The 24,414-nt window shown below is 38.9% G+C and overlaps 1 protein-coding gene and 1 long non-coding RNA gene across 4 annotated transcripts; both read left to right on the top strand.

The window, feature by feature from the left end:
- Positions 1-1,226: 1,226 nt before the first annotated feature.
- Positions 1,227-3,880, top strand: LOC122038446 (protein CDI-like). Of its 3 annotated transcripts, none has more exons than XM_042598201.1 (2): positions 1,227-2,218; positions 3,393-3,880. In XM_042598201.1, the coding sequence occupies exon 1, from the start codon at positions 1,384-1,386 to the stop codon at positions 2,173-2,175; it is 792 nt and encodes a 263-aa protein (XP_042454135.1). In that variant the 5' UTR covers positions 1,227-1,383; the 3' UTR covers positions 2,176-2,218; positions 3,393-3,880. The 3 variants fall into 3 exon arrangements, with proteins under 3 accessions (XP_042454135.1, XP_042454136.1, XP_042454137.1); XM_042598202.1 differs by having other exon boundaries at positions 3,364-3,880; XM_042598203.1 differs by having other exon boundaries at positions 3,335-3,880.
- Positions 3,881-14,325: 10,445 nt separating this feature from the next.
- On the top strand, positions 14,326-14,932 carry LOC122012515. The gene is made up of 3 exons (XR_006120246.1): positions 14,326-14,481; positions 14,562-14,656; positions 14,872-14,932. It is a non-coding gene; the product is annotated as an uncharacterized LOC122012515 (long non-coding RNA).
- Positions 14,933-24,414: the final 9,482 nt, after the last annotated feature.

Raw genomic sequence — 24,414 nt, 5'->3', positions numbered from 1 at the left:
TTTTTTCTATGATTGAATTTGAGTCTCTAATTGTTGTTTAAATGGTTTATGATTGTAGTCGTAAAAATAGGACTTGCCCAACCGACTAAGAATTGAACCACGGCAAGTGGAGGTGTTATTCCAGAACAGGAGAGGTATGTGCCCAATTCATTTTCTTGTCTCCCCTTTTCAATTGATTTGAAAAGGAAAAACAAAAAGAGAGAGATTATGGAGGCGAAATTGATGGACATGTTGGATTTTCATGCAGGACGAAAACGAAGCAGATGGAGATGGATTACTCGTGCTTGAAAATGTATTGTGAGAGGTTAAGCGAGCAAAATTGGCAGTTAAAGAAGGAGATGATGCATCTACTGAAGGTGGCGATGGTCACCACCTCGACGCTTACTTTGTGCCAAGGAGGGGTAGAGCGATGTTAGCGCCTAAAAAATACCGGGCTCGCCTCGATGTGTGCTTCGTGCCAAAGGAGGAACAGAGTGGCAAAAAGGGAACAGGGAGGCGTTGGCGCCTAAAAATTACTTGGCTACACTGGACTGAGCACCGGCTGTGCCATTACATATAAGTGCATTTTATCAAAATTTATTTGCTAAGAACTTGGCTCTCCGAAGCTTCATATGCCAAAAAGTCTTGTGCTAAGAGATGTTATTTTTTAGATTTTCTTATTTATCGAGAATGTTATCCTCTTTGACCTACTAAAATATTAATACGTCAAGTATTAAATTGTTTACTTCTTTAGATTTTCATTATTATACTTGCAATATCAATGTCATATTGTTTACACATAAATTTTCGACGTTGACGTGTGTAAGTCTAAAAGAAAAGAGGAAATTTTCTTTTATTAGAGGTGCTGAATTGCAAGTATACACACATATGTTGACATAATAAGAAAGCGCGTCAACTAGCATGTGCAGTTGTTCAATACAACTCCTCACATAATTCAAAAGCTCATTTTTTTTTTCATTTTCTGCCAATATAAATTTAATAAAAAAAACCTCTATTTTTTGCGGTAAAAAGTATATTAAAAACTAAATCATATTAACAAAGCCCTAATTTTCTAATTGATATTTTTTTTAAAAAAAAATATTTAAGAAAACTAGGATGATTTTAAATGTTCGTGATTTAATAAGGATAGAACATGGGTGGGAGTTTAAAATCATCAAAATATTTCGGGACTGTTTTGAGTAAGTGGTCGATGCCACGAAATAAATTCCCGTCGGTCGAGGGCTCATCCGCAAATCTAGGCGGTGTCTTCCTCACCTTCCTTCCTTCCTCGCTGTACTTTATTTAATCACTCTTTTTTTTGTGTTTCTTTTCTTGTTTGTCCAAAAGCGCATCTCATCGTCGTTCCCGGCCCCTTTCTCTCTCGCGCATTTCATCGACCATCCAATGGGCTCCCTGACCGGACACCCCCGCGACGCCACCGCCGATTGCTTCCGGATCTTCATAGGCTACGACCCCCGCGAGGACGCTGCCTACCAGGTATGCCGCCGCTCCCTCCTCCGCCGCTCCTCCATTCCCCTCGAAATCCACCCCATCCGCCAGTCCGACCTCCGCGCCGCCGGCCTCTACTGGCGCGATCGCGGCCCCACCGAGAGCACCGAGTTCTCCTTCACCCGCTTCCTCACCCCCTACCTAGCCGACTTCCGCGGTTGGGGGCTCTTCGTCGACTGCGATTTCCTCTTCCTCGCTGACGCCGCCGACCTCTTCGCCCTCCGCGACGACCGCTTCGCTGTCATGTGCGTCCACCACGAGTACGCGCCCGCCGAATCCACCAAAATGGACGGCGCCATTCAGACTGTGTACCCGCGCAAGAACTGGTCCTCCCTCGTCCTCTACAACTGCGGCCACCCCAAGAACATCGCCGCACTCACTCCGGAAGCCGTCAGCACCCAGACCGGTGCCTTCCTCCACCGCTTCATGTGGCTCGATGACGCCGAGATCGGCGAGATCCCCTTCGTCTGGAACTTCCTGGTCGGGCACAACAAAGTAGATCCGGCCGACCCTGAGCGCACCTCGCCCAAGGCCATTCATTATACCTGCGGCGGGCCCTGGTTCGAACGCTACAAGGACTGCGAATTCGCCGACCTATGGAATAAGGAGCTGGAGGAGCTCAACGCAGAGAAGCAGGCGGAGGAGAAGGAAAAGGACGGAAAGGTGAAACCTATGACCAATGCTTAGATCTGCCATCTTATAGGCGTCGATCACCATGCTTTGGTTGACGGTAATACTATCGAGTCTATAAGAATTCTTGCCTTTCTTTCTAGATTTTCTATATGATGTTGCTGCCAATAATCTTGCATATTGAATCTGTATTCTTTTTGCTCATTTTCCCTCCCAAGAAAATTAGTTTCGGTAACTCTATAGCTTCTTATATCTTAGGTTATGTGGATGGGCAAAATTGGTACTTGATCGTGAGGTTTCTAGGTTGTAATCTTGACTATGTGTTCACCAATCCATTATGATTGGATCTATAAATTCTATTTTTGTGTGAGTATTGTTCACTCTCATTATAATAATGTTTTCTTCAAAAAATATATATAATGGTAGAACAGTGGAGTTTCTGCCTTCTTTGATTCTTTACTATAATTTGTTAGTGCAATTTGGAGTGAGTATAGTGTATGTGGCTTGAGCTGTAGCATGAGGCAATGGGCCAATGGCAAGTTTAAACCAGCTTGATCATGAACTTTGACAGGTTGTATGGTTGCCATGTTCATGGTTGTCACAATGCATAACTCATTATTACTCTCTCTGCGGGGGAGTTCCCGCAACAGTTTAGCTGCTAAGTGTGTAGAAAAATTCACCTTTTCTTTTCCTGGCAATTTCACTCCTTGCAAATGTTGTTTGATTCCAGTTCATGGAAGTTTGTGTGTTCTTTTGTTCGAAGCATTTATCTAGCGAGTCTACTGCTAAATGTCTATATCATTCCTTAGAATGATACTAGATGGGTCAGATTTTGTTATTCAAATTGTCTCATTCTTGAAATCCTTGGTTGACTTGGACAACGAAATGATGTTTGAGTAGGTGGATCGTGGATATATGTTACTACCAAGGAAGCATTGTTAAACAAATCTGTGTCTCAAACATTCACTCCAATAGAAAAAAGTAGTCAATATACTTTCAGTTATTGACTGATGCAAGTTTTCGCTCTCAGCAGCTGCTCCCGCTCCCTTACTAGCTAAGAATACTTGCAAGTTGCTCGAGTAAATGAATGATTGTCTTTGTTTGCAATTGCATCATAAATAGTCAAGTAGAATTCATTAACTTTGCTAAATCTTATAGATGCAATGCCTGAGCTATCTTTTGAGTATTCTATGGCTAAGTTACTCTTTTGTTATAGTTTGTTGCACTGTGCAATTGCATAAACAGAAAGCTGATCACACGAAGATACATTTCAGCGGAGTTGTATAAAAGAGAAGTCTAGGCATCCACAAATCAAGAGAAAAGTATTTGATTGGCAGCAGAAATCATAGTAGATCATCGATGGAAGGAAGAGAGGATTGACAATGGAGGCGCTTAAGTTTTGATTTGAGTGTAAAGGAAGGATACGTTGGGATCACCGGATCGGGATAGGGTATTAATTTGCAGTGTCCAAATGTTTGCTTCCTGGTCCTATGATTCGAGTATTTCTGGTTAAGAATAGGATGCTGGATTCTATTTTGGGTTGATAAATACCCAACAAAATAATGGAATGCCTCTAAATAACAGATGGTGCAGTATTGTGGCATAGATGTCAGCATTCATGGCAACTACTATTCTTTTAACTAAGGCACCAACTGTTTCCAGTCAAGTTCTATCTTCTGCAAAATACAGAAATTTTTTCCTATCATGTATTTGAGTGAAAGACAATCCATTGGGGCTATTCTACCTGTAGAGTGAAAGAAAATCCAAGCAATTTTGAGTAATGTAGATGAGTTAGCAAATGATGTCAAGGTTTGGGTGACGAGAGAAAAGGGCAAAAGGTGTATGGTAGAAAGGAGTATTTCGATGAGGGTAGAGGGCTCATAGTTGGATTGAAAAACAGAACCATACACTTTTTAAAAGGATGCCATTATTTTAAATTGCATCGTTCACAAAATATTTTAGAAAATATTTATTTTGGAAGAATAGTTTACATGAAATTGCTTTTGGTTTGTTTAAAACTACTAAAGTTGGATCAATATTTTGAGAAATAATAATTGAAGCTACTTTCACATTTTCAAAAGTGGCTTTTATAAATAAAATAAATTGAAAGAGATGGAATTTGTTTGGATCATCGTCGTAGAAGACGCTTCCTAGTCGCACGTAATGGAAAAAAGCTTCACAGTCATAGGTGGAAGGGGTTAGGGGTCTCAAAAATAAATTCTACCAATTAGAGTTGATCTAAAAAACAATTATATTTGGATTGGATATTTTCAAGTTCAAGTCGGATTTGGATTTCAAATTGAAAATTTTTGGATTGGGTCGGATTGAGTTCGGGTTAACCCAAATATAGGGTTTAGTAGTTTTTTATGGTTAAATTAAATTTTATTTTGAAAATTAACATATTTTTATGTATATTAATATTATGCTAGTATAATAATAATAGAATATTGAGATAAAAATAAAAAATTATAAGAAAAATAGTAAAAAAAAAAAAAGTCATTTTGAATCAGATTTTTTGATTATTTGGGTCGGATTTGGATTGATCGGATTGATTAGGTTCGGGCTTAGAGATTTCGGGTTGCATTTAGATTCAGATTGAATTTGAATTAGATTTAAAAACAAATTAATCAGATCCGAATCTGATTTGATCCATTCGAATTGACATCCATAGTGGGATTTTTAATTTTTTTTACCATATTTTTCATTCCTGTGGGATTAGATTAAACCAAAGCAAATTGAATCTTTTCACTTTGGGAATTATACAGCAAGCAAAATATGTCCCACCTTTACTATTGCAAAAAAGGTAAAATCATTCGCCCCTAGCGCCCCCATCGCACCCAACTCAAGGCCATCATAAGAGAGATAAATCACGGTAACCAAGAAGGTAAGTGGTGGGTGGGATGAGATACACAGAATCTGGAGATTTATGCTATGATATCCCTGTGGTTCGATTCCACGTTCTCAGCTGCAAACGTAATCATCATTTACCATCTCAGATACTAGCATCTAATGAGAAGGGAGAGAGGAGGTTAACTTGTTAGTTCCTTGTAACTAATGGAAAAATGTAGTCACGGTGGATGAATCTTGATCCTCATTAAAAGAGAACATAGAATTCTGCGTCAAGTGTGTGGAGGGTTGTTCCAGGATAATGGTGTAACAATTAGGTCTTTAATGATAATTAAAGGATTTTAAGTTCAAAATATCGATTGAAAGAAGAATCTAGTTAGAATTGGTTGTTTAGGAGAGGAATAGAAGTCTTTTGATGTGTGGTTGACTTTACCCAATTACTATTTGTAGTCATTTTTCAGTCTGTTAAAAAGGATTTTGGATTGCTTAAAAATGTCTATCTAGTCGCCCAAAATGTGTTTCTAATATACCGGAGTCAATTTTTTTTTAAAAATTTAATGATTATCAATCAAAAACATTTTTTTTAATAAAATAGATAATTTTAAAAAATAATTTTGAGAATATTTTAACATATCCAATCATAATTTCAGATTAAAATGCACATTAATTAATTGTACTTATGGTTGGTCACCTAAATGATCAATATTGTTTTAAACCTATCATAGCATCTAGAACCAAGTGAGATTCCTAGAATCTCACCCATCTATATGACTCAATACACAAACCAAGTAATCCTAAATGATTGTGATATGTGATGGTTGTCTAGCTCTATAGGAATATATAATTCTACAATCAAACCTAAATATATAGTTCTATATATATATTGCACGGCAGGCTTCCGTTAGGGGATATTCTTCTAGATATTTTTCTAAATGTTGATATGGTCTCTACTGAGCCACTAACTTTAGATCTATTCATTTTTGCACCTATATTCACAAAATGAATATGGTCTTTAGATATCCAATAGCTATTGAGTCTTATTTTGTTAAGAAGATAGTGCTTGGGAACCAAGTTACGAGATACAAAGATTATCCACGCCCTAGATACAAATTAAGATGATCCCTCACAACCTTTTTTTTTATCGATCAGAAGGTCCTCTCAAACTTACTTTTTGCCGGCTATACTCTATCCTACCAGGACGTTTTACCTATCTCGTATTCGTATTCAGTTTCCTTGAGCTACTAAGACTTTGTGCTTGGTATTAAGTCTCCTTGATCTATTGAGACTTTATTGCCTAGTATTGGCCCACTTTACCCATTAGGATTTTATTGCCTAGTATCCTGTTTACCTAACCTTCTAGTACTTCTAATGTCGAGTTCGCTACTTACAAATTTGACACACAAGTTAGATTATAAAATATCTAACTTTAAACTCTTTATTATACATTAGGCACTTGGTCTAATTATTTAGTGCTACTTGCGCCAAGAGTTATTTGCATGGAAAGTTATATCATTCTCTTTAAGATCATCATTAGATTGTCCATGTAATTCAAAGTTAAAGAAAAGTTTATCTAATTTAGCATGTGATTGATTCCTCGATATTTTATAGGCATCCACCATGAACAACCACAAGGTGCTCCTAGGAAATACTTTGAGAGCATACCTTATGAGTTCATAGTTCTCCAACTTTCTCCGATTGAATGTAGACTATTGAGGTGTTCCTTGAACTTCTTGTGTAATTGACTAACCGGCTTGCCATCCCTTGTATATAGATCATTCCACTCATATCTCTCATGCAATCTCTCCATGCCTTAAGGTTTTCTTCCATCAAGTTGCATCACTAAGGTGCTTGTAGTCCTCAGCTCCTCCTCATGTCATCTCTCATGCCTATCTTACATAGTTTACCTCCTTAGCTTTACGTTTGTCTAATGCCACTCATCATACAATTCCTCAAATGTTGACATCATCTTTATTTGATATCTACAGACCTCATACTATAGTCTTTCAAGTGTATTCATCATCCTTCTTCAATCTTCATGGACCTTACACCATCAATCCAATAGCCATCTTGGCCACTCCAAATCAACTTGTATATATGGTATATCATGTGTGACTTAGCACTCATATTAGATATGTGTAGTTTGACAGAATTTTCATTGATAGGATATTCTCCTATACGAAGATAAATCCTTTAAAATTAAGGATGTGGTAAATATGAGATAATGACAATCTATCTAAGAAATATATTACAAATATATCCCTACAAGATAATGATAAAATAATAAGTTGTCTAGTTTGAATTTCAACACTCCCCTTCAAGATAGAAATAAATGCTCTCCGAATCCAGAATCGAGCTCAATTCGATGATGTTAGGTCTGAATAGTGTCTTTGTCAAAATGTCAGTTGTCTGATATTTTGAAGGTACACGATGGAGCATGATGTCTGTATTTTCAATCTTCTTATTAACCAAATGTCTGTCAATTTTCATATGTTTGGTACGGTCATGTTGAACTAGATTCTTGGCAATGACTGATTGATTATCATATATAATTTGAATTGGATCTCTTATTTTTAGCATGAGTTCCATTAGAATTTGTTGTAATTAGATTCCCTCACAAATGCCTAATGTCAAAGCTTGGAATTCAATTTCAGCACTACTTCGAGCAACAATTGTTTGCTTTTTACTACGCCAAATGATCAAATTTTTCCAAATAAACGTACAATATCTAGAAGTAGATTTTCAGTTATTAGGTAAACTTGTCTAGTCAACATCAGTATAAACCTCCAAAGTTTGTTTGTCTGTCTTTCTAAACATGAGTCTTTTTTTAGATATCTCAATATTCGAATTATAACATCTATGTAATCAACTGAAGGATTTCCTAGAAATTAGCTAGCATAGTTGACAACAAAACTTATATCTAGACGAGAATGAGTTAGGTAGATAAGTTTGCATATACCAATCATTGATATCATCCTTTATCAACTTCTATTTCATCAATCTGATACCTTAACTTGGTATTAAGATTCATAGGTGTATCAACTAGCTTACATCCACTCAACTCAATTTATTGTAGTAGGCCAAGAACACACTTTCTTTAAGACACAAAGATTCCTTTGTAACTTCTAGCAATCTTCATTCCCAAGAAGTATTTGAGTTCGTCCAAATCCTTGATTTCAAACTCCTTAGATAGGAGTGACTTTTGAGCCTTTTGATTTTTGATTCATAGTTCCCATGAGGACAATAACATCAACATATACAGTTAGTAATAAGTTTTTTTCACTTGGAAAATGTTTCACAAATAGCATGTGATCAGCTTGATACTGGGAGTAACCATCTCTTTTAAGAACTTTAACAAATCTGTCAAACCAAGTTCTGTGTGATTGTTTGAGCCCACATAAGGCTCTCCTTAGTTTGCAAACTTTTCCTTTTATACTATCTGTCTTAAATCCTACAAGGACATCCTATTGGTGCAGTTTGCACTAACAATCTAATTCAGATTTTAATGAATAACAAGTGAGTTAAGTTAGATGTTGTTGCAAGTGTGCAGGAGTTGACGGGTCTAGAGGACCTGACACCAGGCTAAAATCCAACTAGGTCCACGGGACCTGATAGTTGGTGTGAAGCCCAGATAGGTCAAAGGCCGATCTGATATCTGATAGAAAGTCCAGTTTGGTCTGCGGGGTCTGATGATCGACAGAAATCCAGTTGGGTCTGCGGACCTAACAACTGGAATGAAGACCTAGTGGGTCAATAGGTTGTTAATCAACTGCAAGTTGATAAGTAAAAGTAAGTCACCGGAGGAGAGTGACTCGGAGAGGACAAGTCCTGGTTGAGGGATAATTAGCGTTGGTCCAGTTTAGGTTCATTTGGATCCCTAAACTAAGACCTTAACTAGTTCCTGGTCCAGGGAGGACATGAGCTAATTATTATTACTCATGATTATCGTGCTAACACTTGTCTTACAAGTTATTATGTTATTTATTCGACTAACATGTTTCGCAGGGTAAAAAGAGCACAAAAAGCCTCAACTAAACAGTATCCGAGACGCCTTAGCACTGTTCATGGAAGGAGCCTTCGGTGCATGGAAGTCACCTTCCGTAGGATAAAATTCTGACCTCTTTGGCGATAAGGATCAACTCTTTTTGGGATCAAGATTTACATGATGGAGGTGCCTTCAATCCTATGGAAGGCGCCTTGCACAACCTTTATAAGAGCATCTCGACCAAGCTTCAACATATAACCCATATACAAGCTTCTACTCGTCCAATTGAGGTCCCGATTGCTCTGACTTCCTATTGTGACTCTGCTACAATGCTATTACGCCAGTCTACCGCTAAGAAACCGTCCAAATATCGAGCTCAAGCCGACTGACTTCGAAAAGAAAGTGTTTGGTAACTTTAAATTATGTACTTAATTATTGTAAAAGGACAAATGTAGCAAGTTGTACTTACTCTGATTTTCCTTGTACTTGATCGTCTCTTTTGGCAGTTTCAGAAGAGGTATTTTAATAGATTACCCATCGATAGGTCCGCGGAACCTGGGTCTTAGAGTAGGAGTCGCCGAAGGCTCTAAACCAAGTAAAACTGATCATATATGTCTTTGTCTTCTTACTTTTTTTCTCTGTATTTTCCTGCTTTTCATACTTTGATCTTAAAATGAAAAGAACAAGTTTTTAAAAATCACGTGATTCACCCCCCTCTCCCCCCTTCACGTGTGACTCGATCCAACACATCCATGTAAACTTCTTCCATAATATCTCCATTTAGAAAAGTGTTCTTCATATCTAGCTAAATCAAGGGTCAATCTAAGTTAGTAGCAATAGATAGTAATACTTGGATGGTATTGAGTTTTACGGCTGGTGCAAAGTTCTCCTGATAGTCATTCTCATAGGACTGAGTGTAACCTTTTGCCACCAATCAAGCCTTGTATTTAATTATGCTTCCATTTGGGTTCTGCTTGACTGAAAAAAATCACTTACATCTCATAGTTATTTTTCCTTAAGGTAGCTCAGATAGTGTCCAAATCTCATTCTTTTCTAGGGTTGTGTATTCCTCTAGGATTGCCGTGTGCCCATCAGGAATTTTTAAGGTTCATACACAGAACTAGGAATACTGATCTTGTCAAGTGATGTCATAAATGCTTGGTACCCTGGAGATAAACGTGAGTAGGACTTATTATTTTGTATTGGATGAAAAGTACAAGATCTAGTACCTTTTTGTGTATAATAGGATGGTCTAATGTAGGATTTTTCTACGGAACTGGTTCTATTAGATCCTATTGCTTTTTTAGGTTCAGCCTGGTCTTGAGTTAACTCATGATATTATTGACTTTCGTGCAAAAATGCGATATATTTTCTCCTCACATACACTTTCATTGTGTCATGGGAAGGTGATGTGTTCTTTTGTGGTTCCGAGATAGGTGGCACATGTGATTGTAATGATGATGAAGAGAAAGGAGTTGATGGAGGGTTGTGTGATAATGATAGTAAGATTGAGGAATGATTCAGTTCTAGAAGGAATTCCCAATCTCAATGTTGCAATTAAATTTTGTTCTCCCCCTAAATTGTGGTATTGGAATAGTATAGAATGTGTTCAAAGAATGTGGCATCCATAGAGTGATAAAATTTATAGGTTACGAGAGAGAAGTTCTTATAGCCTTTTTTGTTGGTTGAATATTGCAAGAAAATGTACTTAAGTGTGCGTGAATCAAACTTTCCTCGATATTGAGAGTGGATGTGAACAAATGCAATAATTCAAAGAGTTTGAGAAGGATGTTGGAGACAAGTTTGTCTGTAGGATACAAGTTTTGGAGAACCTAAAATGGAGTGTTGAACTTAAGAACCCTAGAAGGGAGACGATTAATAAGATAGGTAGCTGCACCATTTTCATTCAGAACCCTAGAAGGGAGCGTGAGCTTGGAAGAGTAAGGAGTGAGCTACCTCAAGTATATGATGATATTTTCATTCAACTATACCATTTTATTGGGGTGTGTCAACACATGAACTTTGTTGGACTATGCCATTGGATTGGAGATATGAGCTAAGGGTGGAATTAAAGAAGTCTTTGACATTATCTATTATGAAAATTTATATGTTAGCTTGGAACTGGGTCTTGATCATGACATAAAAAATTTTGAAAGATTTGTATGGTCTTAGATTTTTCTTTCATAAGAAAAATCCAACACAACCTTATGTGATCATCAACGAAAATTAAGAACAATCTAAAGCCAATAATGTTTAGATTTTTGAATGGTCTCCAAATGCCCCCATGAATGAGAGAGAAAGGTTGTATTAGTTGATATTGATGGGATGTATAAGTGTGTCTGGTATATTTAACATACTGACATATATCATACTGAAAGAAATCAGAACTTTTATTGATAAATAATGAAGGGAAAAAATATTTCAAGTATATGAAATTTGGATGTCCTAATCGATAGTGTCACATCATAATTTTAATTTTATTATCGGATAACTACTAGACCTAAAATTATGGATTGACTGATAGTTAACTAGCTAGATGTAGGAGAGGCTTCAAGAAGGTAAAGTCCTGCACAAAGTTTGATACTGTTAATCATCTTCTCGATGCTCAAGTCCTGAAAAATATAACAATTACCAAAGAGCTTAGTTTCACAGTTAAGGTCTCCATTGAGCTTACCAACTGACACAATATTACAAGCAAGTCCAGATACATAAAAAAGAGAATTGAGATTGATATTGTTGGAAATTTTAATTGTTCTTGTACTGACCACTTTGGTACATGTATTATTTGCTATATGCACCATTAGATGTTTGCCACATAATATAAATGTTGAGAAAAACATTATTGTTGGAGGATCGGTGGTCGGCTTGAAGGGGGGTTGGATAGACGGCACCCACAAATCGTTAGCTTCCTACACTATTGTTAGCTTGCGCAGCGGAATACAAATAAAAACAAACAAGCTAAACTAAATACAAGACAAAGAAAGGAAATGCAAACCAAATCGCTAACACGTTCGATGTAACGTGGTTCGGAGATAATGCTCCTACTCCACGGCTGTCCGTAAGGTGGACGATCCCTCAATCCGTCGGTGGATTAGTCCCCGGAAACTCCGGCTAGCACAATCCTCCTTGTCGGTGGAGAAACCTCGCCACAACTCGATCAAGAACACTTGGATTGCTAGAGCACTAGATGACTACTAATTAGGCTTTAACCAAGTCTAATTTCGTCGCCTTGGCCGGCCACACCAAGCTCCCTTTTATAGAGCTTGGAACAAATCAGAACCTGATTTGCCCGTTACCAGTCGACTGGTCCATGCACCAGTCAACTGGTGCCAGCCCAATGGCTATCTCAACGGCTCTCTGCTACAGTGCATCAGTCGACTGGTCCATACACCAGTCGACTACTACAGTAACTGCTACAGTACGCTACAGTAACTGCTACAGTGCCGCTACAGTAAAACCCTAAAATTAGGATTTTACTCCGAGTACAATCTCTCATGCACTCGTACCCTCACGACTCATTTGACTCTTCTTTGCAGCCTTGACCTCTTGCCTTCAAGCCTACTACCTTTGGCTCTCGTCCCTCGGATGCATCCAAGCCTGCGGCTCGTCCCCAATGCCATCCTTCGCGTATGCCTCGAAGTCGCTTCCCTCGGCCCTTGTCCTTGCTGCCTTGTCCACGGTCCCTCGGATGCTCCATCCTTCACCGGACCCGAAGCCGTCAACCTGAGTCACATGTGTCACCTGCAGTCCTGCACAACTCAAGTACACATATCAAATAACAAGGGTAAACCTAACTTAAACCCTTTGCCCAAACACCAAAACACATGGTCCCACGTACCATTGGGATTGCTCCAACAATTATGTCACCTATTATATGTTTAAATGCTCTTAAATCGATAATCCAAGAAGAGGACTTGCTTGTGTGCATTTATAGGATTGTTCGTCTTTGAGTTGGAATTTGAACTCTTAAACAAATTGTTTTGTTGAAATGAATTTTGGAGCATATCCAACTATTCTTTGGAGAAAGGAGGATTTTGAATTTTCTACGGAAGCATGATGTGCCTTTGCCTCTTAGCTAAGAGGCTTCCAATAGACTGGCTTTCCATGGAGTTGCCAACAGTATTGTTTGAGATGGCCTGGCTTCCGACACTGATCGCACCAAGGTCCTTTCTTTAGTGGTCGATTGTCACATGCATTTTGAGGATCATCAACGATGTAGTTTTTGGACGGACTTCGAGCTACTAAAGCACTGGAATTCGCAGAGGAGTCCTTTCCTAGATTTGGAACCTCTAAGATGTAGGACTATTCCATCATTATTTGCTTGCGACTCTCCTCTCGACGCACTTTTGCAAATGCTTCCCTAATGCTAGCTAGGTAGAGGCTTGGTGCTGAGAATTCTGCCCCATACTTTATCAAGTGACTTATCAAGCCCACTTAAGAATTTGAAGACACACTTTGTCTCCACCATCTTTCGATAGCAATTTATGTCCTCTATGCACTTTCATTCAGGAGTTTCATACATGTCTAGTTGTTGCCCATATCGATTAAGTGAGCTATAGTAAACTATCACGGTGGACTCCTCTTGTTGGAGACTTTCTCCACATGAAATAACTCTATAGTGTTGTCACGGCTTGAATAGGTTTCCCAGATAGCCTCCCAAATATCGCTAACAGAGGTACATAACAAAAAAATTTCACCAATATCCTCCATCAAGTTGATCAGCCATTGTAAAATACCGAAAATAGGCGAATATTAATAAGGGAATTTTTCGGAGCTCGAACGGACGAGTTAACGAGGATAAAAATGGGGCCCGGAAAAGCCTGTTTAGGCAACCCGTTTAAGCGAGGAAATGTTTATTTTATATTCCTTTTTCTTTCTTTTCCTTTAATTCCTCTCATCCTCGCCGATTCTCTCATCCTTGCCGAAAACTCCCTCTTCTCTTCTTCTCTCACGCCGAATGCCCTAACTGCCACAGCAGATTCTTCCTTTTCTTCACCACAAAAGCCGACTCCTCCTCCCGTTTGGGCTCGCGACACGGCCGATCCCTTGCCGGAGCCCTAGCACCGCCGTCGACCCATCTCCTCTCGTTCCTCTCTTGCGTTGAGTGACCGATTTCTCCTTGCACTCACGAGACACCGCCGGTCACTGGAAAACCAGCGCCGACGCCACTGCCGTTCCACCGCAGGCGCGTCAGTGCCCTAGCCAGCCCGGCCGACTAGCGATTTCTTCTCCCTTCCTCTGGTCTGACGAGTTGCCGCCGGCCGCTTATCCTCAGCAGAACAGCACCGCGACTTCCTCTGCCCTAGGTCGGGCGACTCCTGATTTCCTCTCCTCTGTGTTGCCGCTGACCCCAACAATCGACTTCGACTATAGGGTGCTAACGCCGCCCGATTTCTGACTGTCGTCTCTGCCTTCGATTGCCACCCAGTGGTACAACCCTAGTTGTAGCCTTACTTCAGTTGAGTTTTTGGGCATTAGGGTTTCCAGCATCAGCCTTGTCCGGTCCTTGGTCGTTGCAGGCAGTAAAGGAAGAGGTAAAGTGTTCAGGTTATGTTTTGGAACATGGTTTGGAAGGAAAATGGTTGATGTGGTTTGTTTGTTTTGTTTCCAGCAGCTAAAATTCCTTAACGGCAGAAATTTCCAGCCAACAACTCTTTGATATCAGTACAAACTAGTGGCTGTGAGATTCAACTGAGACATTCAACTCAGGTGAGTGATATTTCGTTTGTTAGGTTAATCCTTAAGCTAGAATGATTAGGGTTAAGGAACTAACCCTAGTGGATCCACTGGTTTTATTTAATTACAGTTTGTTAAGGGTATTGGTTTGATTAGTTGGATCCAATTTAGAATTTCTTAAGTGGATTAGAAATTAGTTTAGCTATTTTTTTATAATTAAATTAGCTTAACTGTATGATTTAACACAGGACTTTGACGCGAGACGAGTATCTCGGAGTCAGATTGGACCTTTCTATTTTCGGAGGCTGGTACTTTTGACTTATTGTCTTTGATATGCTTAGTAATGAAATTAACAATTTGCATTAATTGTGTTTTCTTATTTGTTTCGGTTAATCACTGCCCGATACAGATTACCTGTTTGATTGATTGTTTGTTGGCATTTCGTGTTGATACCTATCTGATTTCACATGCTCATGGGTAGTGATATAAACATGTTTCACATGTTCAGGACCTAGGTTTGATACCTTATTGATCAGTATATCTTGATTTGATCTATTCACTATGGTGCCCATTGTTATATGTCCAGAGGTTGGTTTAGTATATTACCATGCTTAGTGACATGCACCATTTGCATGATCGCATGCTGTGCGATAGATTGCTCCATTATTGTCGAACACTTTGCCAGTTTTCATCATTGGTGCTCCGTTGTGGCCTTCGTGGGTAGCGTGACACGCGTGGTAACGCGTCGGTTTGACTCTTCGGTGCTCAGTTGATCCGCTCGGGGGTAGTGTGTGCGTACGTTAGAGATTCCTCCCGTCATAGCGTCTGGAGATGAGAGCATTCAGCTCCCCCATTTATGATTTGGGGTAGAATGATAGGTGACAGGATCCATCCACTCGAAAATTTTCTATCAACTATTGAGATAAATTAACAAATAATCTTTAGAAGCCCTGTATTTTACGGCTGTGCGTCCCATCTAACAAAAATCTTTATATATATATATATATATATATATATTAGGGATCAAGCCATATATAGTTGAATGTCAATTTGATTTGATGTCCTCTAACTGGACCAGTCCCTTGGCTTTTGGACCCTTTTTTCATTTATCTTTATTATTTTATCAATTGTTTTTTGATAATTCATTAGTTATGATTTATGGACGCACCGAGTGATTCAGTCCATTGTTGTTATTTTCAGGTTGATGCTGTCAGGAGGGAGTTCCAGTCGCTAGTCCCCACTGCACGTAGTGCTAGATCCCCTGCAGACCTTGAGGATTGATTGACTTTTGAGTTTTCTTTTCGTTTGTCTATGTTTGGACTTGATTTGTTTGATACTTGGACGTTGTATTTATTTTTGTGATGTTGATGGATTTTATTTGGTCTTATTCTACTACATGCCTGCCGGGTCGGCATAAGAGGTGAGTTTCGTCGGATTTGAGTTTTACGAGTGTAGTTGAGTAGGGTGGTTTTCGAGTCGAGTATTACTGCTTGTTTGATTATATATAAGCTGCGTGGATGTTTGTGTGGTTGTGTTATATTTATTGTTATTATTCCACCGCGTGTGGTGTGGTATGGAGATATGTAGAAAGTTTGGTTGTCTCACGGGGAGATCTTCAAATTTCTGACCGAGACTCCTCCGGGCCGTGACAATTTAGTGGTATCGAGCTTAAGTTATACGATCTTTTGTTTCGTATTTTGGATGTTTGGGATAACCGATACCAATTTATTTACTTGGTATCGGAGCTTTGGCGATACTTGTTGGATGTTTGTATTTTGGATTTTCGGATTTATCCGATACCAATTTATTTGGTATTAGGTGAGTTATAATCACCTTTTGGTGTTCGAGATTTATCGGATACATTGTTGGTATTCGGATATTTGTGTTAGAGGTTTCATGAGTCAAACCGGCATTTTCATTTTCGATATGGTTATGTTTGGTTCCGTTTGGATTATATGAATTTTCGATTTTCTCGTCGAAATTTCGAGGTCGAAGTTGGGGATCGGACAACGATGAAACATCTCCAAAAAATAGGTATGATGTTTATTTTATGATAGTTAGGACATCTATTAGCACTTTATCTTTATTACCTGTCTGGTTGTTGTAGCCATATTACATGTGATGGGTTAGCCACTGATCTTGGTCCAAGGATTATAGTCTTTGGTGATTTTTCATATCATACCATCAGTAGTTTTAGCTTCTGTTACTACTAGTAGGAGATGGAGGCACATACCAGCCTCTGCTATTGTTAGCTGGCTAATGGATGATACCTACATATTCTTGTTGACTTAGCCAGTAGAGTTTTTATACTCATATCTTTTGGATATTAGGGTATCAGATACGATGAAAATTGGTCATTTGGGGAGTTATCATGTTTGATCATTGTTGAGAATGATTTGATGTTGAGGGATATTGGGAGATCAGATATTGTGATGTGTTGATTTCTAATGAATTATGAGAGTAAATGTTATGTGGTTGTTTGATGATCTATTAGTGGATAACTATTTTGATGATCTATTATTTGGGTTGTTGTTGATGGTGACATATTGAGTGTCATGTATGATATTCACAGGTTTGATGTTTATAGTTGGTGATAAGATTATAAATCGGGTGTTAGAGAGTTTATGGTTTAGAGTGCCTATGAGATTTTAAATAAATCTGGTTAGTTGTGGTTAGTTAACAGGATGATAAAATTGATGTTTACTTCCTCTGATATTGGACTATGTTGATAAATAATGATTTGATGTTTTGAATGTTAACTTGCTCTCATGGGGAGTAGAGACTTATTCATCTGATATTATGTGGGCTGATATTTTTGAGGATAAAAAAAAATGAGAGTGTCTTGATGTTCTTGAATTCTGATTTTATTTTTTTGGAGGTCGTACACCTTTATACATATGATTATTGTGGGGTCTAGTAGATTATACCTGAGTGTTAGACATATATGTCTGATTGTTTATTTGAGGTATTTGTCAATTAAAAATTATGTTGTGGAATGTGCACATATGTTTGAGTGTTTTATTGGAGGTATCTTATCGATCTAATCTGAGTTGTGATATGTGCAGATGTGTTGGGTGTAATATTTGAGCTATCTTGTTCATTATATGATTGTTTTGAGAGTATACTTGTGTCGATTATGATTTGTTGGAAGTATTATGTTGATTATACTCTTGGCATAGGTGTATATAGATCATGTGAGTGTTGTTTGAGGTGTTTTGTCGATTATACCTATGTTGGTATATGTACACGGGTTCGGTGTGCATGGTTGGAGGTATCACGATGATTTATACCTATGTTGTGAGTATGTTTGGTGTTACTAATTGGAGGATTATGTCGATCATACATATGTTGTGTGTGCATCTGTGACAGATGTATAGTGGGTAGCATCATGATGATTCTACCTATGTTAAATGTAGGATGTGGAGTGTCTACATTATATCATTTGTTGTATAACCCTGTCAACTAATTCTCCTATTAGTGGGTGACCAACCCACTATGATGATGATAGAGTTGACTATGGATTTGATTTGTTTACTAGGTTGTTTATACCTTTGGCTGCCTACAGTGATATGTGGTTGAGTGATCTCGTGCAGCCTCTAGTTGGATAGTTAGGTGCCTTGGACACTTATGGATCGTTTGTGGTGGAGCGGAGTTCCCACATATACATATTTCGAATTTCTTGTAGTGGAGCATTGCTCCTATATCTATTGCAGATACATGTTATAGATTATTTGTAGTGGAGTGTTACTCCTACATATTGAGGATTTCTTGTGGTAGAGCGTTGCTCCCACATATGTGGTATTTTCTGTGATGGAGCGTTGCTCTCACACTGGAGGATCTATGCTTAGAGGATTTATATCGTTGGTGATCATATTTCAGACTTATTGTCAGGGATCTTATGGTTAGAAATGTCGGTGATACAGACATTATGTATCTTGGTTTTATCATTAAGGCTTGCAGAACCTTAGATATTTTCTGAGACTAGATGATTTTGGTATTTCGAGGATGTTTAGATCAATTTTCATTGTCTTTGTTGACGATGTTGTGATTTATTTCGGATCCGCGGTGAGTTATGCACATCATCTTTGCATAGTTCCAGAGATTGTCTCGATGGGAACATCTATATGCGCAGATCAGTAGTGCGTATTTTGATTATCTTCTGTGAGATGTTTTAGATACACGGTCACCAGTAGGAGTATACCGTGGTTCCACAGGAGATCGAGGTTGTTACCGTTGGGAGTAGACGGAGTCTATAGAAGAGGCTCACAACTTCCTTTGTTTGGCTCGATATTTCCAGAGATACGTTGAGGGTTTCTCACGGATTGCGATGCTACTTACACGCCTGACCAGGGAAGGCGTGAAGTTCACTTGGACTGAGGATTATGAGATCAGCTTCTAGGAGCTGAAGGGGAGACTAGTGTAGGCTCCGATTATGGTTTTAGCTTCTGGAGAGGACGGATATGTCCTCTACACCGACGCATCTAATCAAGGTTTAAGCGCTGTTCTGATGCAGCACGGCAGGGTAGTCTCCTACTTCTCGGTAGTTGAAGGAGCATGAAGAGAACGACCTAGTACATGACTTGTGGTTGGCCGCCATTATTTTTGCCTTGAAGATTTGGCAGTGTTATCTGAATGGTGTTACATTTGAGATTCTCACTGACCATAAGAGTCTCAAATATCTGTTCACTTAGAAAGAAACTTAATCTCCGACTGAGGAGATGGAGGAAGTTCCTGAATGATTATGATTGTACCATTAGCTATCACCCGGGGAGAGCTAATGAGGTTGTCGAAGCGCTTAGCAGGAAGTCCAGAGGGACTTTAGCTTGCCACCGAGTTGTGGTCACAGACTTGATTTAAGGTTCCTCCGATTTGGGCCTTGAGGGGTAAGGACAGACAGAGCAGGGTACTCTGGTTACCATGGTTGCTCAGTCGTCGATCAGGACGAGGATCCGAGAGGCCCAGGTCGGTGATCAGCATTTACAGTCCATTGGCAGCCAGATAGCTTCCGGGCAGCAGACCGAATTCACCCGAGATGACGAGGGCATTATTTATTCCTAGGCAGATTATGCCTACCTCAATTTCACTCGGTCTTGGAGGAGCTACTTCAGGAGGCACATCACTCTCGATTTGCGATCCATCTAGGAGGAACACGTATGTATCGAGATTTAAGGTGTTCCTAATGATGGAACGTGGAACGGCGTGAAGAAAGACATCGCGGAATTTGTAGCTAGATATCTAGTCTGTCAGCAGGTGAAGGATGAGCACCTGAGACCTGCCGGATTACTTCAGAGGATTCCTATTTCAGAGTAGAAATGGGAGCGCATCACTATGGATTTTGTGGTGGGATTGTCTAGGATATGTCGAGGCCATGACACGATTTGGGTAATCGTTGGCCGATTAACCAAATCTGCACATTTCCTAATGACTCGGGAAACCGATTCTCTGGATCGATGGGTAGAGTTGTATTGTCGGGAGATCATCAGATCGATGGTGCTCGTTTGAGCGTGATGTTCTTTTGAGTATTATATCGGATAGAGAACCACGGTTCACGTTCCGGTTCTGACAGAGTCTGCAGCAGGCCTTGGGCACACAGTTTCATTTTAGTACAGCATTCAATCCGCAGACATATGGACAGTCAGAGCGGACCATCTAGACATTAGAGGATTTGTTGAGGTCTTGCGTTATGAATTTTAAAGGCAGCTGGGAGGATCACTTGCCATTGGTAGAGTTCGCCACAACAACAGTAATCATTCTGATATCCAGATGACACCGTTTGAAGTATTGTATGGTAGGCCTTGTCGGACACCCACCCTTTGGAAGGAGGTTGGGGAGGCCAAACTGCTAGGACTGCAGGGAGCTCAGCAGGAGGCAGAGTTGGTCTCCACTATTAGACGGAGGATGTCCGAGGCGCAGGACCATTAGAAGAGTTATGCTGATCGGAGACGGAGACCCTGGAGTTCTTTATGTCTCACCCACGGAAGGGGTGAAGAGATTTGACCTTCGAGGTAAACTAGCTCCACGTTACATAGGGCCTTTCTAGATCTTGGGGAGGATTAGAGCGGTAGTTTACCGTCTGGCGCTACCACCATCTCTGGCAGGCATTCACGATGTATTCCATGTGTCCATGTTGAGGAGATACGTATCCGACCCAGCACATGTTCTGTCAGATATATCAATTCTCATTCGGCCTGACATTACATATGAGGAGGTTCCGGTACGGATTCTCGACCGGAAAGAGCGTCAGTTGCGGAACAAGACTGTCCGGCTGGTAAAAGTCGGATGGCAGCATCATTCGGACGAGGAGGCTACTTGGGAGCTCGAGGATATTATCCGAGCTCAATATCCCCATCTTTTCACTTGAGGTATGTGATTTAGTTTACCGTTCAGCATTTATACTTTCTGTCTGTTGTTAGTACTTGCTGATGGTAGATAACGAAATTTGGGGACCAAATTTTTATTAGTGGGGGAGAATGTAAAATACCGAAAATAGGCGAATATTAATAAGGGAATTTTTCGGAATTTTTGGAAATTTTCCGGGAATTTTTCGGAGCTCGAACGGACGAGTTAACGAGGATAAAAACGGGGCCCGGAAAAGCCTGTTTAGGCAACCCGTTTAAGCGAGGAAATGTTTATTTTATATTCCTTTTTCTTTCTTTTCCTTTATTTCCTCTCATCCTCGCCGATTCTCTCATCCTCGCCGAAAACTCCCTCTTCTCTTCTTCTCTCACGCCGAATGCCCTAATTGCCACAGCAGATTCTTCCTTTTCTTCACCACAAAAGCCGACTCCTCCTCCCCTTTGGGCTCGCGACACGGCCGATCCCTTGCCGGAGCCCTAGCACCGCCGCCGACCCATCTCCTCTCGTTCCTCTCTTGCGCCGAATGCCTTTTACACTCGTTAATAGCTCAGACTATTGCTAGGAAATCAATACAGAAGTTATTATTCCATTCCTAGGTCCAGGGGTCCTTTTATAGCCCCTGGAAAAACTTATCCTTAGGCTGAAGGCGCCTTCCATAGGGCTGGAAGGCGCCTCCAGTGTGGCACAGGACAACTTTATCCTTTCCGCCAACGGCCAGATTGCCTGGTCGAAGGCGCCTTCCATGGCTGATTGAAGGCGCCTTCAGCCATTAAAGGCGCCTTCTGCCTGAAGGTCACGGAGGCGCCTTCAACACGAGGAGAGGCTTCCGCTCCGGCTTCTCATCCTTCGAACGTCGCGCACATCCTTTTCGTCCACCGGCGTACTATTCCGCAGCGTCTCGTCTCTTGGACGCATCGAACCCGTCGACTCTCTCTCGTGCCATCCTTCTCGCTAGTAGCGTCTTTCGCTCAACTTCCTGTACTCCTAAGCTCCTGCACACTTAAACACAGGGATCAGAACATAACAGGACGTAACCTAACTTGGCTGATCACATCAAAAACAACCTTGGGGTTCCAATAATTACCTTCTTTAGTTTGTTTGATTTGTAAACTTAAGAAAAATGTTAGTTCACCTACTAGACTCATTTCGAATTCTTATAAAAATGTTGAGTTGGTTGATCCAAAAACTATGTCATTTACATATACTTGGGCTATGAAAATATCTGACTCAAGGGTTTTTACTAAAAGAGTTTAGTCGAGCCATCCTTGATTGAATCCTTTGGATATCAGATATGTAGAAAATCTTTCGTACCATGTCCTAGGTTCTTGTTTTAGATCGTATAAAGCTTTCTTTAATTTGAATACATGGTCAGGATAATCTATACTTTCAAACCCAGGTAGTTGACCTATATAGACTCCTTCCTTGATTAGTTCGTTTAAGAAAGCGGATTTAACATCCATTTGGTAGAGTTTTAATCATTATGAGCTGCATAACTCAATAACATTCTAATGGATTCAAACCTAGCTACTGGGGCATATGTTTCATCGTAGTCAAGTCTCTATACTTGACTAAACCCTTTAGCTACTAATCTTCCTTTATTTCTTACAGTTTTACCTTTTTCGTTTACTTTGTTTCTAAATAATCATGTTGTTTCTATGAATTTTTTGTTTTCGGGCAAAGGTACTAAGTCTCAGACTTCATTTCGTTCAAATTGAGTCAATTCTTCTTGCATGACTATAATCCAATCTGGGTCGAGTAGTTACTCTTCTACTATTTTGGGTTCAATTTTAGATATTAATGCAATCTGACTTAGGTTTCTAAATATTGATCTAGTTTGAACCTGTAAGTCTGGGTCACCTAATATTTGTTCAATTGGATGGCCAAAACTAACTCTTATTGTTCTTGAATCAATTTGTTTTGGTTGATTCTTTTGTGGTTGATTTTGTTCATCTTCTTGATCTTCTATTTGGTTAAGGTTTTCACTAGCTCCCCCTTATCAGTGCTAGACCTAACAAAGTGATATTGAGTCTGATTTATATTAGGTTCTTTAGGGTTAGTGTTTTCATCAAATTTTAGATATGTTATTTCTTCAAGTACTTTTATTATAAACTCTATAAGCTCTACTGTTAAACGAATACCTTATAAAAGTTTCATTTTCAATTTTTGAAGTAAATTTTCCTAAGTGTTCTCTTGTATTTATATATATATACTAAACATCTAAATACTTTAAAATATTTAATGTTAGTATTTTTTTATAATAAATTTCATATGAGGTTTTATTATATTTTTTATTTATCATTGTTCTGTTTTGGATGTAACAAGCTGTATTAACAACTTCATCCCAAAAGTACTTGGGTAGTTGATATTCATTAAGCATTGTCTCAGTGGCTTCTTGAAAGGTTCTATTTTTTCTTTTCACTATTCCATTTTGTTGAGGTGTTTGATGACATGAGAATTCATGATGGTACCCATTTTCTAAGGAAAAATTTATCAAACCTATGGTTTTTAAATTCTTCACCATTATTACTCCTAATTCTTTTGATTTTTAAATCTTTTTCATTTTCTGTTTGTTTACAAAAATTACCAAAGATTTCGAATATTTTATTTCTATTTCTTAAGAATTTTACTCAAGTGAATCTTGAATAATCATTAATTATTACTAAGCAATATAGACTTTCATTAATTGATTTTATTCCATATGAGTCAAATAAGTTTAAGTGCAATAGTTCAAGTATTGAGTTAGTTTGAGGTTGATTAGTTGACTTGTGAGTTGATTTAGTCTGTTTTCCTTGTTGGCAAGCATTACAGATTATTAATTCTAAGTTAGGTAATTTTGGTAATCCTCTAACTAAGTCATTTAATTTAGTGATATTTTTAAAGTGAGTGTGGGCCAAGTTCCTCTTTTTGTGTCAAGTGATACTTAAGTGAGGAGCTAGCTAGATTAAGTGCATAGATATTATTTTGCCTAAATCCCTTAAGTTTTATTTTAAGGTTTTTTATGTGCTTAATCAAACATTTACATGATAGAAACTTAACCTTATAACCATAATTTCACAATTGACTAATGTTAAGTAAATTAAACTTAGAGTTTTTGACAAGTAATAATTTTTGAATAATGAAATCATATTCAAGTTCAATATTACCTATTCCAATTATCTTAAGTTTGTCATTATTTCTAAAGGCAACCATTCTTAAGCTTTTGAGTGTTAGTTTAGTGAATTTGGTGTGATCCCCAGTCATGTATCTAGAGTAACCACCATCCAATATCCACTAAATTTCCAAAAAAATAGGAATTAAGTATTAGCTAGGTTTGAAACATTAAATGTTAATTAAATTTTAATTTTAATTTTAATTAAGTTAATTAAATTAAGTTAAGTTCAATTTAAGTTCAATTAAAGTTTTAATTAAGTTAATTTAAATTTAATTAAAGTTTT

Source organism: Zingiber officinale, chromosome 1A (genome assembly GCF_018446385.1).
Source record: "Zingiber officinale cultivar Zhangliang chromosome 1A, Zo_v1.1, whole genome shotgun sequence".
Lineage (NCBI taxonomy): Eukaryota > Viridiplantae > Streptophyta > Magnoliopsida > Zingiberales > Zingiberaceae > Zingiber > Zingiber officinale.
This window is presented reverse-complemented; position numbering and strand designations above follow the sequence as displayed.